The following is a 17,787-nucleotide window of genomic DNA, read 5'->3' as shown; positions in this document are numbered from 1 at the left end:
CCTTTTGATAGGGTGTCCCAGGCCTCATACAGATATCAGCTATCCTTGGTTCTCTGCGTGGCCTCTCACACATACCATCAGGTCTAGCACAGGCAGAAACCTACCATTGATAACTCTGTAGCTCTTACCAGTTACCTCGGACCAGTCACAGGCAGTAATTGACCTTGACCTGCATGTGAACCCTTCTCTAGAGAGCTCAGAACCAACACACTCGGAGACAAGCTTTACACTACAACAGAGCACTACCCGATCAGCCCCACAAGTGGCACACCCAAAGGGTGGTCTCAACAGGCACATGATCTGTCTCGGGTGAATCCCACTCTGTGGGGTCTGCCTCCCATAAAGCAGCTCATGTGACGTGGGTGTGACCAATCTTCATAGCCAGTCACCCTGAGAGTCAATCCCACCCTGTGACAAGCCAACAGCAATCAAGGCTCAACTACAACAGGAGGGCACACACAACCCACACAAGGTTCACTCCTGGAGCATTCAGCACAGGAGATCAGGAAGATCACGTCACTGGGGCATACAGGTCTACTACATAAGGTCACCCAACGAACACTGAGAGACATAGGATTTCTACCTAACACAAAAAATAGAACATAGAGAGGAAGACAAAATGAGGAAACAAAGAAATATGTCCCAAATGAAAGAACAGGAGAAACTCCAGAAAATGAACTAAAGGAAATGGAGGCAAGCAACCTCATAGAAACAGAGTTCAAAATACTAGCGATAAGAATGCTCAAGGAAATCAGCATAAATTTCAACAAAGAGAGAGTAAGCATAAAAAAGGACACGGAAACCATAAAAAGGAACCAGTCAGTAATAAAGAATACAATACCTGAAATGAAGAATACACTAGAAAGAATCACCAGCAAATCAGATGAAGCAGAGGACTGAATCAGTGATTTGGAAAACAAAGTAGCAGAAAACACCAAATCAGAACAAAAAGAAAACACTATTTAAAAAAAATGAGGATAGTTTAAGGGAACTCTGGGACAACATAATGCATAACAACATTCACCTCAGCGGGGTACCAGGAGAAAAATAAAGGAAACAAAGGATGGAAAACCAATTTGAAGAACTAATGACAGAAAAGTTCCCTAAACTGGAGAAGAAAATAGACATATAAGTCCATGGAGTGCAGACTTTCAAGCAAACTAAACCCAAGAGGCCCACCCAAAACACATTATAATTAAAATGCAAAAGATTAAAGACAAACAGAATCCTAAAAGCAGCAAGAGAAAGGCAACTAGTTATTTATGAGGGAACTTCCATACGCCTGTCAGCTGATTTCTCAACAGAAAGTTTGCAGGCTAGAATGGAGTGGCAGGAAATATTCGAAGTAGGGAAAACTACTGGACTACAACCAAGACTACCCTATGCAGCAAGGCTATCATTTAAAATTGAAGGAGAGATAAAGAGCTTCCCAGACAAGAAAAAGCTAAAGGCATTCATCACCAACAAGCCAGTATTACAAGTTAAAGGATTTCTTTAAGAAGGGGGAAAAGAACATAAATATCAACAATAAAATGGCATTAACTATGTATTTATCATCAATCACTTTAAATGTCAATTGATTGAAAGCTCCAATCAAAAGACAGGGTAGCTGAATGAATTAGAAAACAAGACCTATAGATGTGCTGTCTACAAGAGACCCACTACAGATTGAAAGACACACATAGACTGACAGTAAAGGAAAAAGATATCCCACGCATTGTCTACAGCCATACCACCCTGAAGGTGCCCGATCTCGTCAGATATCCCACGCAAACAGAAAAAAAAAATGCAGGGATAGCTATACTTATACCATACAAAATAGACTTTAACACAGAGGCTATAATAAGAAACAAAGAACATTCCATAATGACAAATGAACCAATCTGACAAGAGGATATAACCCTAGTAAATATCTCAGCATCCAACATAAGAACACCTAAATATATAAAACAAATATTGACTGCAACAAAGGGAGACATCAACAGTAATACAGGCAGAGTAGGTGACTTTAATACCTCATTGACACCAATGGACAAATCTTCCACATACAAAATCAAAGAAACAGCAGCCTTAAGACACACTAGACTAGGTGGATTTAATAGATATATTTAGAGCATTTTACCCCAAAGCAGCAGAATATACATTCAAGTCCATGTGGAACATTGTCCAAGATAGGCCACAAAACAATTCTCAATAACATGCTACTAAAGAATGAATGGGTTAACAACACAATCAGGGAAGAAATCAAAAGCTATCTTGAGACTAACTAAAATGAAAATACAGCGACCCAAAATGTATGGCACAGCAGTCCTAAGAGGGAAATTCATAGCAACAAAAGGCTACTTCAGAAAACAAGAAAAGTTTCAAATAAACAATGTAAGGAATTTTAAAAAGAACAGGGAATAACGCCCAAGGTGAGTAGGAGGAAGGAAATAAAAAAGATCAGTGGAAATAAATGAAATAGAGACTGAGAGAAACAATACAAAAGATCAATGAACCCAAGAACTTTATCTTTGAAAAGATAACAAAAATTGATAAACCTTGAAAAAAACTCATCAAGAAAAAAAGAGAGGACCCAAATAAATAAAATCGGAAATGAAAGAAAAGTGACAACTGACACCACACAAATACAAAGGATTATAAAAATGTACTACAAGCAATTACACACAAACAAATTGGGAAAACTGAAAGAAATGAATAAATTCCTAGAAACACACAATCTTCCAAGACTGAATCAAACAGAAAAAGAAAATCTGAACTGATCGATTACTACCAATGAAATTGAATCAATAATCAAAAAACTCCCAACAAACAAAAGTCCTGAACTGGATGGATTCACAGGTGAACTTTACCAAACACTCAAAGAAGAATTAGCACTATCCTTCCCAAGGCATTTAAAAAATTCAAAGGAGGGAAAGCTCCCAAGCTCATTTTACACTGATTCCAAAACGACATTACAAAAAAAGAAAATTGTAGGCCGATATCCCTGATGAACATCCACGCAAAAATCCTCAACAAAATATTAGGAAACTGAATTCAGCAATACATTCAAAAGATCATACGCCATGATCTAGTGGGATTTATACCTGCGGTTCAAGGTTAATTCAATATCCATAAATTAATTAACATGATATACCACAGAAACAAAATGAATGATAAAATTCATATGATTATATCAATAGGTGCAGAAAATGTGTTTGACAAAATCCAGCATCCATTTATGATAAAAACTCTCAGCAAAGTAAGAAAAGAAGGAACATGCCTCAATATAATAAAAGCCACATAGGAATAACCCACAGCTCACTTCATACTCGACAGGGAAAAGCATTCTCACTAAGATCAGGAACAACACAAGGATGTCAACTTTCATCACTTTTATTCAAGATAGTACTGGAAGTCCAAGCCAAAGCAATCAGATCAGAAAAAGAAATGAAAGCATCCAACTGGAACAGGAAGAAATAAAACTGTGATTATTTCCAGATGACATCATACTACATATAGAGGATCCCAAAGATCCCACCAAAAAAGTATTAGAACTGATAAGTGATTCAGTAAATTAGCAGGATAAAAAAGTAATATTTGGAAATCGGTTGCATTTTTACATACCAATAATAAACCATCAGAAAGGGAAATTACGAAAACAATAAGATTAACAATTGCATAAAAAAAAAAAAGCCAGGATAGGAATGGCAGCAGCGGGGCACATTTTCTGAGTTCTCCTCCAGATCTTATTACAAACGGGACATATAACCCATCAAACAACTCTTTGCTGATCACGCAGAACAGCTAAGAGACTCCTAAGAGACTCGTGGAAGGATTACTTGAAGAACAGCGGAGAGACACGTGGAGGAATTACCTGAAGATGAGCGCTGATTGCGAGCAGGCGAAAAGGCAGGACAGCGAAGTGGAAGCGCGCTCCCTCCCCCACAGCGGAGCCCAGGCCAGCGGCCGCGGCTGCGCCGCCGCGGCGCCCAAGACGGAGCGCAGACTCGTGGAAGGTTTGCTTTGGGGTGCGCTAGTTGGGCAAGCAGGGGAGGAGAGAAAGGCGCAAAATGGAAATGCGCCCCCCCCTCCACGGCAGAGCCCAGGCCTGACGACGACCACTGCGCGAATCCCAGGACGGAGCAGAGACTTGTGGAACAGACTTAAACTGACCCCTGAACTGAGGAGTAGTGTCAGATTACAGAGGGGCGTCTGTGCTCAGGTGCTGGGAAGATTGGTAGCCAGCTCTGACCTTCGGAAGAGGCTGGGAGGAGGGGATTTTCGCAGGACGAGGAGAGAGGAGACTTCCACACCCCCAGCCACTACCTTTTCAGGCCTGAGGGAGGAGTGTGACGTGGCTGGCCTGGGAGAGAGAAGACCCCTCCATCCCCAGCCCCCACCCACTCTGGCTGGCCTGGGGCGGGGCAAGGGCAACCGTGGAAGCACTCCCTGAGTTCAACAGTAAGCGGCAGACGCAGCTCCCGGCTCTCAGCAGCTTAGAGATATCCCGCACGCCCCCTCCCACACACCCACAGAAATAGGGCCCTAAGACTCAGGAGTACTGGGCACAGGGCTGGTGGAGCTACTCTCAGCGTGCATTTGTGCAGGAAAGGAGAAAAACTGCACGGTCTCTCTGAAAACTGTCATCCAAACCCCTCAGCCCCTCGCATTTAAATCTACACTCCCAAATTCACTCTGGGCACCAGGTGACCAGCGCTGCCTGCGCAATAGGCAGGGAACTCTTTGGCACAACGGAAGACAACCTGGAGATTACTTGGTGGGCCTAAGCCAAGACTGGTGCTGCTTTCTGTTTTGCTTTCCTTGGTTTTTTTTCTTTTTCTGCTTGTTGTGATTTGCTTTGTTCTGCCTTTATTTCTTTGATATCTTTGCCTATGTTGAGTGGGGATTGTCAGTTGTATTTTACATGTGAATGTACTTGATTTGTTTTCTTTGTTGTTGTTGTTGTTGTACTTGCTAACTTGATTTGTGCTGAAACTGCCCTAACAGGGCCCAGCTTAAGAGGCACAAGATTCAACATATCCAAAAGCCAACCCTGGACCAAACCAGAGTACTACCGGGTTTGACCTACAAGTCACACACCCAGAGGGAATTCTCTGAAGGCACCAGAACCCATAGAGGCCAAACCTCATTTAAGTGGCCAACCCTCACCCAGCAGAACACCCTGCGGTGGGCAGAGCCAAGTTTCACAACTAGACGGCCTAGGAGTTAAACCCACCTACTCACAAGCAAAAAGCAATTAAAGTTCTTCTTGAACAGGACAATATACTAAACACACGAGCCACCTGTGGAGCACATGCAGAGAAGAATGATGTAGTCCAAGTCAAATATAAAGGCCACATACTACATAAGATAACCCAGCAAGAACTAAGAGCTCTAGGGGATCTTCCTAATACATCAAAGCAAACACAGAGACTCAGTCAGAATGGGGAGACAAAGAAACACGTCACAAATAAAAGAACAGAAGAAACCTCCACAACTGGAACCAAATGAAGCAGAGGTAACCAACCTGTCAGAGACAGAGTTCAGAACACTGGTGATAAGAATGTTTAGGAGCTTAGAGAAGACATAAAAAAGGATATAGAAATCATAAAGAACAACCAGTTAGAACTAAAAAAGGATGTAGAAATCTTAACGAACAACCAGCTAGAACTAAAGAACACAATTACCGAAATTAAGAACTCACTTGAAGGAATGACCAGCAGGTTAGATGAAGCAGAGGATTGAATCAGCGACTTAGAAGACAAGTTAGCAGAGATCACTCAAACTGAACAACAGAAAGAAAAAAGAATAAAAAACAATGAAGATGGGTTAAGAGACCTCTGGGATAACATCAAGCGCAACAACATGCACATCATAGGAATACCAGAAGGTGAAGAGAGGAAGCAAGGGATTGAGAACATATTTGAGGTAATAATGTCCGAAAACTTCCCTAACCTGATGAAGGAAACCAACATACAAGCCCAGGAAGTGCAGAGAGTTCCAACCAGGATAAATCCAAACAGGCCCACACCAAGACAAATTATAGTTAAAATGGCAAAGCTTAAAGACAAAGAGAGAATCTTAAAAGCAGCAAGAGAAAGGCAGAAGGTTACGTACAAGGGAACTCCCATAAGGCTATCAAATGACTTTTCTACAGAAACAATGAAGGCCGGGAGGGAGTGGCCGGAGATACTCAAAGTGATGGAACACCAAGGCCTACAACCTAGATTGCTTTATCCAGCAAGGCTATCATTTAAAGTTGATGGGGAGATAAAGAGCTTCCCAGAAAAGAACAAACTGAAAGAATTTATTACAACCAAGCCAGCATTGAAAGAAATACTATAAGGACTTCTGTAAATAGAAGAAAGATGAAAACAATTTACTACAAATTTAAAAACAGCCATAACTATGTACCTATCAATAATCACTTTCAATGTAAACGGACTAAATGCTCCAATCAAGATACATAGGGTGACTGAGTGGATAAAGAAGCAAGACCCTTGTATATGCTGTATACAAGAGACTCATCTCAGATCAAAAGACACACACAGGCTGAAAGTGAAAGGTTGGAGTAAGATATTTCATGCAAATGGAAGCGAGAAAAAAGCTGGGGTTGCAATACTTATATCTGACAAAATAGACTTTAAAATGAAGAACGTATTAAAAGACAAAGATGGGCACTATATAACAATAAAGGGATCAATCCGACAAGAGGACATAACCCTAGTAAACATCTATGCACCTAACATAGGCACACCTAAATATATAAAACAGGTACTGATGGACATAAAGACAGAGCTCAACAGCAACACTATCATAGTAGGGGACTTCAACACACCTTTGACAACAAGGGACAGGTCCTCCAGACAGAAAATCAATATGGAAACAACAGCCGTAAATGATACTTTGGAGCAGTTGGATTTAATTGATATTTTCAGAGCAATTCATCCCAAAGCTGCAGAATACACATTCTTCTCAAGCTCACATGGAACATTTTCCAAGATAGACCACAAGTTAGGCCACAAAACAAGTGTTGGTAAACTTAGGAATATTGAAATCATACCAATTGTCTTCTCTGACCACAGTGCTATGAAATTAGAAATGAACTACAGGGGAAAAAAAGCCAGGAAGACACACCAATTCATGGAAGCTGAATAACGTGTTACTAAATAATGAATGGGTCAAGGAGCAGATCAAAGAAGAAATCAAACAATATCTCGAGACAAATGAGAATGAGAACACGATGACCCAAAATCTATGGGATGCTGTGAAAGCAGTCCTAAGAGGGAAGTTCATACCACTGCAGGCCTACCTAAAGAAACAAGAAACATCACTAATCAACAGTTTATCTTCACACTTAAGAGATCTGGAAAAAGAACAGCAAAATAAGCCCAAAGGGAGCACAAGGAAGGAGATAATAAGGATCAGAGCAGAAATAAATGAAATAGAAACCAGAAAAACAATACAAAAGATCAATGAATCCAAGAGTTGGTTCTTAGAGAAGATAAACAAAATTGACAAACCTTTAGCCAGACTCATTAAAAAAAGGAGAGAGAGGACCCAAATTAATAAAATCAGAAATGAAAGAGGAGAAGTGACAACAGACACCACAGAAATACAAAAAATTTTAAGAAATTACTATGAGCAACTATATGCCAACAAATTTGACAATCTGGAAAAAATGGACAATTTTCTAGAGGCACACAACCTTCCAAGGCTAACTCAAGAAGAAACAGAAAGCCTGAACAGTCTGATTACCACCAGGGAAATTGAATCAGTAATCAATAATCTCCCAACAAACAAAAGCCCTGACCAGATGGCTTTACAGGTGAATTTTTCAAAACGTTCAAAAAAGAACTATCACCTATTCTCCTCGAGCTCTTCCAAAAAATCCAGAAGGAAGGAAGACTCCCAAACACTTTTTATGAAGCCACTATCACCCTGCTTCCAAAAACAGACAAAGACACCACAAAAAAAGAAAACTACAGGCCGATATCTCTAATGAACATAGATGCAAAAATTCTCAACAAAATATTAGCGAACAGAATTCAGCAATACATTAAAAAGATCATACACCATGATCAAGTGGGATTCATCCCTGGTAGCAGGGGTGGTTCAACATCCGCAAATCAATTAATGTGATACACCACAATAACAAAATGAAAAATAAAAATCACATGATCCTATCAATAGATGCAGAAAAAGCATTTGATAAAATACAGCAACCTTTTATGATAAAAACCCTTAAGAAAGTGGGAATAGAGGGATCGTATCTTAACATAATAAAGGCCATATATGACAAACCCACATCTAACATCACACTCAATGGGGAAAAGCTAAAACCATTCCCCCTAAGATCAGGAACAAGACAAGGTTGCCCACTTTCTCCACTTCTATTCAACATAGTGCTGGAAGTTCTAGCCACAGCAATCAGACAAGAGAAAGAAATAAAAGGCATCTAAATTGGTAAGGAGGAAGTAAAATTATCACTATGTGCAGATGATATGATACTATATATAGAGAACCCTAAAGACTCCACAAAGAAACTATTAGAACTGATGGATGAATTTAGTAAAGAAGCAGGATATAAAATTAATATTTGGAAATCAGTTGCATTTGTATACACCAATGATAAAATATCAGAAGGAGAAATTAAAAAAACAATTCCATTTACAATTGCTCCAAAGACTATAAAATATCTGGGAATAAATCTAACCAAAAATGTAAAAGATCTGTACTCAGAAAATTATACGACACTGAAGAAAGAAATGAAAGAAGACATAAATAGATGGAAACACATTCCATGTTCATGGATAGGAAGAATTAATATAGTTAAAATGTCCATACTGCCTAAGGCAATATACATATTCAACGCAATTCCTATCAAACTACCAACGACGTTTTTCACAGAAATAGAACATATAATCCTGAAATTTATATGGGACCATGAAAGACCCTGGATAGCCTCAGCAATCTTGAGAAATAAGAACAAAGTGGGAGGCATAACAATACCTGATTTCAAACTATACTACAAGGCTACAGTAATCAAAACAGCATGGTACTGGCATAAAAATAGACACATAAATCAATGGAACAGAATAGAGAGTCGAGAAGTAAATCCATGCCTATATGCGCATCTAATCTATGACAATGGAAGCAAGAAGGTATGATGGGGTAAAGACAGTCTGTTCAATAAGTGCTTTTGGGAAACCTGGACAGACACATGCAAGAAAATGAAGCTGGACCACCTCCTTACACAATATACAAAAATAAATTCAAAATGGCTTAAACACTTAACTGTAAGATCTGAAACAATAAAATATCTAGAAGAAAATATAGGAAGAAACTTCATGGACATTACCCGGAGTAAGATTTTCACTGATATATCCCCTCGCGCGAGACAAGTAAGAGAAAAAATAAACATGTGGGATTACATCAAACTAAAAAGTTTTATGACAGCAAAGGAAACCATCAATAAAACAAAAAGGGATCCTACTGAATGGGAAAAGATATTTGCCAATGATATATCTGATAAGGAATTAATATCACAAATCTATAAAAAATTTCAACTCAACTCCAAAAAAACAAACAACCCAATTAAAAAATGGGCAGAGGACTTGAGGAGACATTTTTCTAAAAAGGACATACAGAAGGCAAGAAGACATATGAAGAAATGCTCAACCTCACTAAACATCAGAGAAATGCAAATAAAAACCACAATGAGATACCACCTCACTCCAGTCAAAATGGCATCATCAATAAAGCAACAAACAACAAATGCTGGCGTGGATGTGGAGAAAAGGGAACGCTAATGCACTGTTGGTGGGATTGCAGATTAGTGCAGCCACTATGGAAAACAGTATGGAGGTATCTCAGGAATCTGAAAATGGAACTACCCTATGATCCAGTAATTCCACTCCTAGGCATCTACCCGGAGAAATCCAAAACTCCAATTCAAAAATCAGTATGCACTCCTATGTTTATTGCAGCACTTTACACAATAGCCAAGATATGGAAACAACCGAAATGCCCATCGGTAGATGACTGGATTAAGAAGCTGTGGTACATTTATACAATGGAGTATTACGCAGCCATAAAGAAGAAAGAAATCTTACCATTTGCAACAACATGGATGGATCTAGAGAACATTATGTTAAGTGAAATAAGTCAGAAAGAGAAAGACAAGTACCATATGATCTCACTTATATGCGGAATCTAAAGAAAAGAATATGTGAATGAACTAATCAGAGACAGTTTTGAGGGCACAAAGAAAAAACCGAGAGTTGTTAGATGGGCGGGGGCGGGGGGGGTGTTGGGGATAAGGGGAAAGGTGAAGGGATTAGGAAGCAGCTGGTAACCACAAGATGGCCTCAGGTTTTCCTGAAAATTAATTTGGGGAACTTATTCAATAATGTCGTAAAGATTTTGTTGGGTATCCGATGGACATGCGTTTTATTTGGGAGACCACCTCAGAGGTAATGTGGATGCCTGATCATGGCATTGTACACCAGAAGCTAAACATTAATGAATGCCAACTATAATTTTATATATATAATGTGATGGCTGGGTGTGAGGTCGGAGGGATAATGGATGGGGGATGGGGGTTTCACAGTGTGAGGGATATAAATGATGAACGTCTAAGTATTACCTTGTCTTGTACACCTGAAACTAATAAATAAATAAATAAATAAATAAATAAATAAATAAATAAATAAAAAGAGTACATAAACCTAGTAAACCTCTATGCACCCAACATAGGAACACCTAAAATATGAAATAGATTTTGACTCACATAAAGACAGAGATCAACAGTAACAGTATCATAGCAGGGGACTTCAATACACCTCCAACAATAAGGGACAGGTCTTCCAGACAGAAAATCAATATGGAAACAACGTCCTCAAAGGACACATTGGACCAGTTGGATTTAATCAATATTTTCAGAGCATTTCACCCCAAAGCTGCAGAACACAGGTTCCTCTCAAGTGCATGTGGAACATTTTCCAAGAGAGACCACATGATAGGCCACAAAACAACTCTTGATAAATTTAAGAAAATTGAAATCTTGTCATTGTCTTCTCTGGCCACAGTGCTATGAAATTAGAAATCAACTACAGGAAAAAAAGTGGAAGACACACAAATTCATGGAGGCTGAATAACATGTCACTAAATAATAAATGGGTCAACCATTAGATCGTGGAAGAAATCCAAAGATGTCTCAAGAGAAACAAAAATGAAAACACGACGACCCAAAATCTATGGGATGTGGTGAAAGCACTCCTAAGAGGGAAATTCATAGCAATGCAGGCCTACCTAAAGTAACAAGAAAAATCACTGATCAACAGTTTATCTTCAAACTTAAGGGAACTGGAAAAAGAACACCAAAATAAGCCAAAGGGAGTACAAGGAAGGAGATAATAAAGATCTGAGCGGAAGTGAATGAAATAGAGACCAGAAGAACAATACAAAAGATCGGTGAATCCAAGAGTTGGTTTTAGAGAAGACAAACAAAATCGACAAACCTTTAGTTGACTCATCAAAAAAAAAGAGAGAGAGGACCCAAATTAATAAAATCAGAAACAAAAGAGGACAAGTCACAACAGACACCACAGACATACAAAAAATTTTAAGAAATTACTGTGAGGAACTATATGCCAACAAATTAGACAATCTGGAAGAAAAGGACAATTTTCTAGAAGCATACACCCTTCCAAGACTACCTCAAGAAGAAACGGAAAACCTGAATAGACTGATCACCACCAGGGTCATTGAATCAGTAATCAACAAGCTCCCAACAAACAAAAGCCCTGGACCAGATGGCTTTACAGGTGAATTTTACAAAACATTCAAAAAAAAATTATCACCTATTCTCCTTCAGCTATTCCAAAAAATCCACAAGGAGGGAAGCCTGCCAAACACTTTTTACTGGCTACTATCGCCCTGATCCCCAAAATCAGACAGACATTACAAAAAAAGACAGCTACAGGCCGATGACCCAAGTGAACATAGATGCAAAAATCCTCAACAAAGTATTACGGAACAGAATCCAGCAGTACATTAAAAAGATCATACACCATGATCAAGTGGGATTTATTCCTGGTATGCAAGTGTGGTTCAACATCCGCAAATCAATTAATGTCACACACCACATTAACAAAATGAAACATACAAATCATGTGATTATATCAATAGACGCAGAAAAAGCTTTTGACAAAATCCAGCAGCCGTTTATGATATAAACTCTTAAGAAAGTGGGAATACAGGGACCATATCTCAACATAATAAAGGCCACATATGATAAACCCACAGTTAACATCATACTCAATGGGGAAAAGCTAAAACCATTCCCCTTAAAGTCAGGAACAAGGCAAGGTTGCCCACTTTCTCCCCTTCTATTCAACACAGTGCTGGAAGTTCTAGCCACAGCAATCAGACAAGAAAAAGAAATAAAAGGCATCCAAATTGGTAAGGAGGAAGTAAAATTGTCCTTATGTGCTGATGACATGATAGTATATGGAGAGAACCCTACAGACGACACCAAAAAACTATTAGAACTGATAATGAACTTAGTAAAGTATCAAGATACAAAATTAATATTCAGAAATCAGTTGCCTTTGTATACAGAATAATAAAATATTAAAAGGAGAAATTGAGAAAACAATCCCATTTACAATTGATTCCAAGACTATAAAATACCTGGGAATAAATTTAACCAAAGAAGTAAAAGATCTGTACTCAGAAAATTAAAAGACACTGAAGAGAGAAATTAAAGTAGATGCAAATAGATGCATAGACACATACCATGCTCAATGATAGGAAGAACTAATATCATTAAAATGTCCATGTTGCCTAAGGCAATATACAGCTTCAACACAATTCCTATCAAGCTACCAAGGACATTTTTCACAAAAATAGAACATATAATCCTAAAATTTATATAGAACCATAAAAAAAACCCTGGATAGCCTCAGCAATCTTGAGAAATAAGTACAAGTGTGAGGTATAATGGTACCTGACATCAAATTATACTACAAAGCTACAGTAATCAAAACAGCAAGGTACTGGCATAAAACCGGATACATAGACAAGAGACACAATGTCTCATTAGGGAGACCATCTCAGGGATGATGTAGATGCCTGATCACTGCACTGTGCACCTGAAGCTGCAGCTGAACAATAATGACTGTCAACTACAATTGTATATATATATTTCATATATATATATATATATATATATATAGTACCAAGAAGCGGAGTACAGCATTAGGAATGGAGACAGTGGAAATCTAATGGCTGTGTGTGACGTCAGAGGGGTAGTGGATGGGGGGAGGAGGATTGTCACTGTGGGAGGGATATAAATGATAAATGTTTAACTATTACATTGTTTTGTGCATCCGAAACTAATAAAAGTTTTTAAAAATTAAATTATATAGACTTAGAATTAAATAAATTACAAGCAAAGACAATAAATATTCAAAGCTCAAAAAAACCCACAAAACAGTATGGTACTGGCATAAAACCAGATACATAGATCAATGGAACTGAATAGAGAGCCCAGAAATAAATCCAAGGCTATATGGACATTCAATCTACGACAATGGAAGCAAGAATTTATGGTGGGTAAAGACACTCTATTCAATAAATGGTGCTGGGAATCCTAGACAGCCACATGCAAAAAAATGTAGCTGCACCACCCCCTTACACCATATACAAGAATAAATTGAAAATGGATTAAAAACTTCAATGTATGATCTGAAACCACAAAACTTCTAAAAGGAAATATAGGAAGAGTGTTTACAGACATCACACGGATTAAGATTTTTACTGATATATCCCCTCGGGCAAGGGACGTAAGAGAAAAAATAAACATGTGGGATTACATCAATGTAAAAGATTTTTGACAGCAAAGGAAACCATCAATAAAACAAAAGGCATCCTACTGAATGGGAGAAGGTATTTGCCAATGATATATCCCATAAGGGGTTAATATCACAAATTTATTAAAAAAACTCACTCAACTCAACTCCAAAAAAACAAACAACCCAATTAAAAAATGAGGAGAGGACATGAAGAGACATTTTTCTAAAGAGGACAAACGGATGGCAAACAGACATATGAAAAAGTGCTCAACCTCACTAATCATTAGAGAAATGCAAATAAAAACTACAATGAGATACCACCTCACCCCTGTCAAAATGGCTATCATGAATAAATCAACAAACAACAAGTGCTGGCGAGGATGTGGAGAAAAGGGAACCCCTGTGCACTGTTGGTGGGATTGCAGACTGCTGCAGCCACTAAGGAAAACAGTATAGAGGTATCTCAAAAATCAGTATGGAGGTATCTCAAAAATCAGAAAATAGAACTACTTATGATCTAGCAATTCCACTGCTAGGTATCCAGAGAAATCCAAAAGTCTAATTCAAAAAAAAAATGCACCCCTATGTTTATTGCAGCACTATACACAATAGGAAACACATAGAAACAACCGAAATGCCCATTGGTAGACGACTTGATTAAGAAACTGTGGTACATTTATACAATGGAGTATTATGCAGCTATAAAGAAGAATGAAATCTTAGACCATTTGCAATAATATGGATGGACCTGGAGAACATTATTTTAAGTAAGATAAGTCAGACAGAGAAAGACAAATACCATATGATCTCGCTTATATGTGGAATCTAAAGAAAAGCATAAATGAATGAACTAATCAGAAACAGTCTCAGAGACAAAGAGGAAAACTTGAGTGTTGCTAGATGGGAGTGGGGGTGGGGATAAGGAATAAGGTGAGGGGATTAGAGAGCATAATCGGTAACCACCAGATTGCCACGGGGATACGAAAGTCATTTTGGGGAATGTAATCAATAATGTTGGAAAGATTTTCTAGGGTACCCGATGTACACTTCTCTCATTAGGGAGACCACCTCAGGGATGATGTAGATGCCTGATCACTGCACTGTACACCTGAAGCTGAAGCTGAACAATAATAAACGTCAACTACAATTTTATATACATATATATATACACATATATACATATATGTGTATATACATATATATACGTATATACATATATACATATACATATATACACATATAAATGTATACATATATATATAGTTAGAAGAAGTGGAGTACAGTATTAGGAATAGAGACAGTGGAAATGTAATGGCAGTGTGTGTTATCAGAGGGGTAGTGGATGTGGAGATGGAGGGTTATCACTGTGTGAGGGTGAGGGATACAAATGATAAATGTCTAACTATTACATTGTTTTGTACACCTGAAACTAATAAGAAACAAACAAACAAACAAAAAGAAACAGCATGGACCTTGGAATTATACATGTACCTGGAATGTGGTCTGTAACTTACTCCCTGTGTGATTTTAGGGAATACTTAAATCTCTCTGAGCTTCAAATGCATCAGTTGATAGTTAGTAGTGCTGTTTGCCAAGTGTTTCCATTTCTCCCTTGTGCCAGGCACCTCATAGAACTGCACGTGTTGCTTGACCCCTTTTCTATGCGTGGGGATGTGCCTGTGACTCTTTCTGCCTAAGGGATGGCGGCAGACCTGTGTTATTTCTGGGCCAGAACCTTTGGTTGTTGGTTTGACACGCCCCCCCCCCCCCTGCAAGGGGTCTCTACTCCTCAGGCACAGTGACGTTTTCTAGACCGTGGCTCGTCTGTCAGTTTGTCTCCAAGTCATTCCCGTAAGAATCATTCAGACCCCAAAAATCCACCCTCCTGTGATCGATGTGCACACCGGCCCTGGACAAGAACTAGGAGTCAGGAATGAGCCACTGAGGTTGGGGATTGTGCATCTCCACGGCATATCGCAGCCTCTCTTTTCTCATATCTCATCTCTAAATTGAAATAATATCTGAATTTTTTTTCTGAGAATGCAATAACTTATATGCTGAGGTTATCAGTGCTTGACATATACTATGAACTGAAAATGGCAGCCATAATTATTAAATAACGGTAAAAACTGTTTTTTAAAAAAGTATGGACAATTGGTGTAAAATGAGAAATACTGCATCTGCTCATCCTTACAGCTAGCTAAATTGCATCTAGCTCTAAGAGTGGGGCACTGTATCTGTTGCTATAGATAAGACTTCCTAGTGACTTGCACTTATGCACTTATTTCTTGTCATCATGATATCAGAAACATAGTTATAAATTGGGGAAATGTGAAGAATGAACATGTGGAAAGATTAAACGAGAGAGAGAATGACTGATGAAATAAGATAAAATGAGTTGAAGAGCAATAAGTAGTTTCTTAATGAGAAGCACAGATTATAAATATTAGGAAACATGTGTGACATTGTTCTTAGTAAACATAGGTGTGAGGTATTCGTGTGCTCGAATTAGTTTGAGCAGGGTCTCCTAAAGTGTTTTCTGAAGAACACTAGTATCTCAAATGGTCTGTGGGAAAATGTTCCATTCCCTTGTAAATTGAAGAAACTACCTGCTATAGACTGAATGTTTATGTTTCAACCTAATCACCAAGGTGATAATACTTGGAGGTGTGGCCTCTGGGGGGAATTAGGTCGTGAGGGAGGTGTTCTCATAAATGGAATTAATGCCATTATAAAAGAGACCCCAAAGAGCTCTGCTGCCCTTTTTGCCCTGTGAGGACACAGCAGGAAGACAGTCATGTATGAGCTAGGAAGTGGGCTCTCACCCGACAGTAAAACTGCTAGTGCCTTGATTTTGGACTTTCCAGCCTCCAATATTGTGAAAAATAAATCTCTCTTATATGTAGGCCCCCCCCAGCCCATGGTGTTCTGTTATAGCAGCCTGGATGAACTAAGACACCACCCCTCTGTTTGAGATTCAACTTGCATATCAGCATATTATCTTTTAAAAGTACTACAGTAGGGAATTCCTTTTACCTTCTTTTCTGTATGTCCCCTTTTTCTTTAATGGAAGATCACATTTTTGTTTTTGCTGTCTGTTGGACATAGTGTCTTGTAGAACGACCTTGGAAGTGCTGAAATGAAAGAAAAATACAGTCAATATAATGTAATATAAATCACACAAGTGATAATATTCTTTAAATCTTATCAAACAATATTTAAATTACTCATAAATGTAAGCTCAATTCTTTATTTGCTGAACTTTACTCATTCAGTACCAGCGACATGATCTTTATGAAGTGCAAGTATCTGCTATAATTTTACTTAGTATGTTTTTCATAAGAAAATTAACTATTTTTTCCACATGATGGAAAGGAGGGAGTTTGCAAAGAATCTAAGAAGCAACGGTTAGAACCACTATGCTGTATACCTGAAACTAACATGAAATAATGTAGAATGTGAATAGCTGAGAAAAATATTTTCTAAAACGAAAAGGAAACCAGAGGGTAAGGGGGGGTGGGTGGAGGGAGATGAGAGTAAAGGGGATCAAATATATGGTGATGGAAGGAGAACTGACTCTGGGTGGTGAACACACAATGGGATTTATAGATGATGTATTATAGAATTGTACACCTGAAATCTGTGTAACTTTACTAACAATTGTCACCCCAATAAATTTAAAAAAATAAAAGGAAGAAATATCAGAGCTAATAGTGTCTGGTTGGACTAGTTTAAGCCATTTAAAGACCCCAAGCACAAAAATATTAGGGCATCCTGACCCACATGCACTTAAACTTAAATCAAACAAAACAAAACAAAACAAAAACTAGTGAATCTCCACATGATAGTTACTTTCACACTTTCATTGAACAAAAATCAAATTCTTTTAAAAAATTCTATCTCCTTCCCGTCTCTCTCTACAGAAGCAAAGAGAAACAAAATTAAA

At 38.4% G+C, this 17,787-nt stretch overlaps 1 protein-coding gene across 3 annotated transcripts in view; it reads right to left on the bottom strand.

The window, feature by feature from the left end:
- Positions 1 to 17,787, bottom strand: part of LOC308494496 (nuclear RNA export factor 2-like) — a 96,805-nt gene that overhangs the window by 26,302 nt on the left and 52,716 nt on the right. For all 3 annotated transcript variants that reach the window (XM_081042269.1, XM_081042268.1, XM_081042271.1), the window contains exon 2: positions 16,878 to 16,975. In XM_081042269.1, coding sequence (XP_080898395.1) covers positions 16,878 to 16,947 — 70 coding nt within the window. In that variant the 5' untranslated portion in view covers positions 16,948 to 16,975. The remainder of the gene's footprint in view (positions 1 to 16,877; positions 16,976 to 17,787) is intronic.

The sequence above is a fragment of the Rhinolophus hipposideros genome, assembly GCF_964194185.1.
Source record: "Rhinolophus hipposideros genome assembly, chromosome: X".
In the NCBI taxonomy this organism is placed as follows: Eukaryota; Metazoa; Chordata; class Mammalia; order Chiroptera; family Rhinolophidae; genus Rhinolophus; species Rhinolophus hipposideros.
The sequence above is the reverse complement of the archived record's forward strand: the minus strand, read 5'-3'. Positions and strand labels throughout refer to the sequence as shown.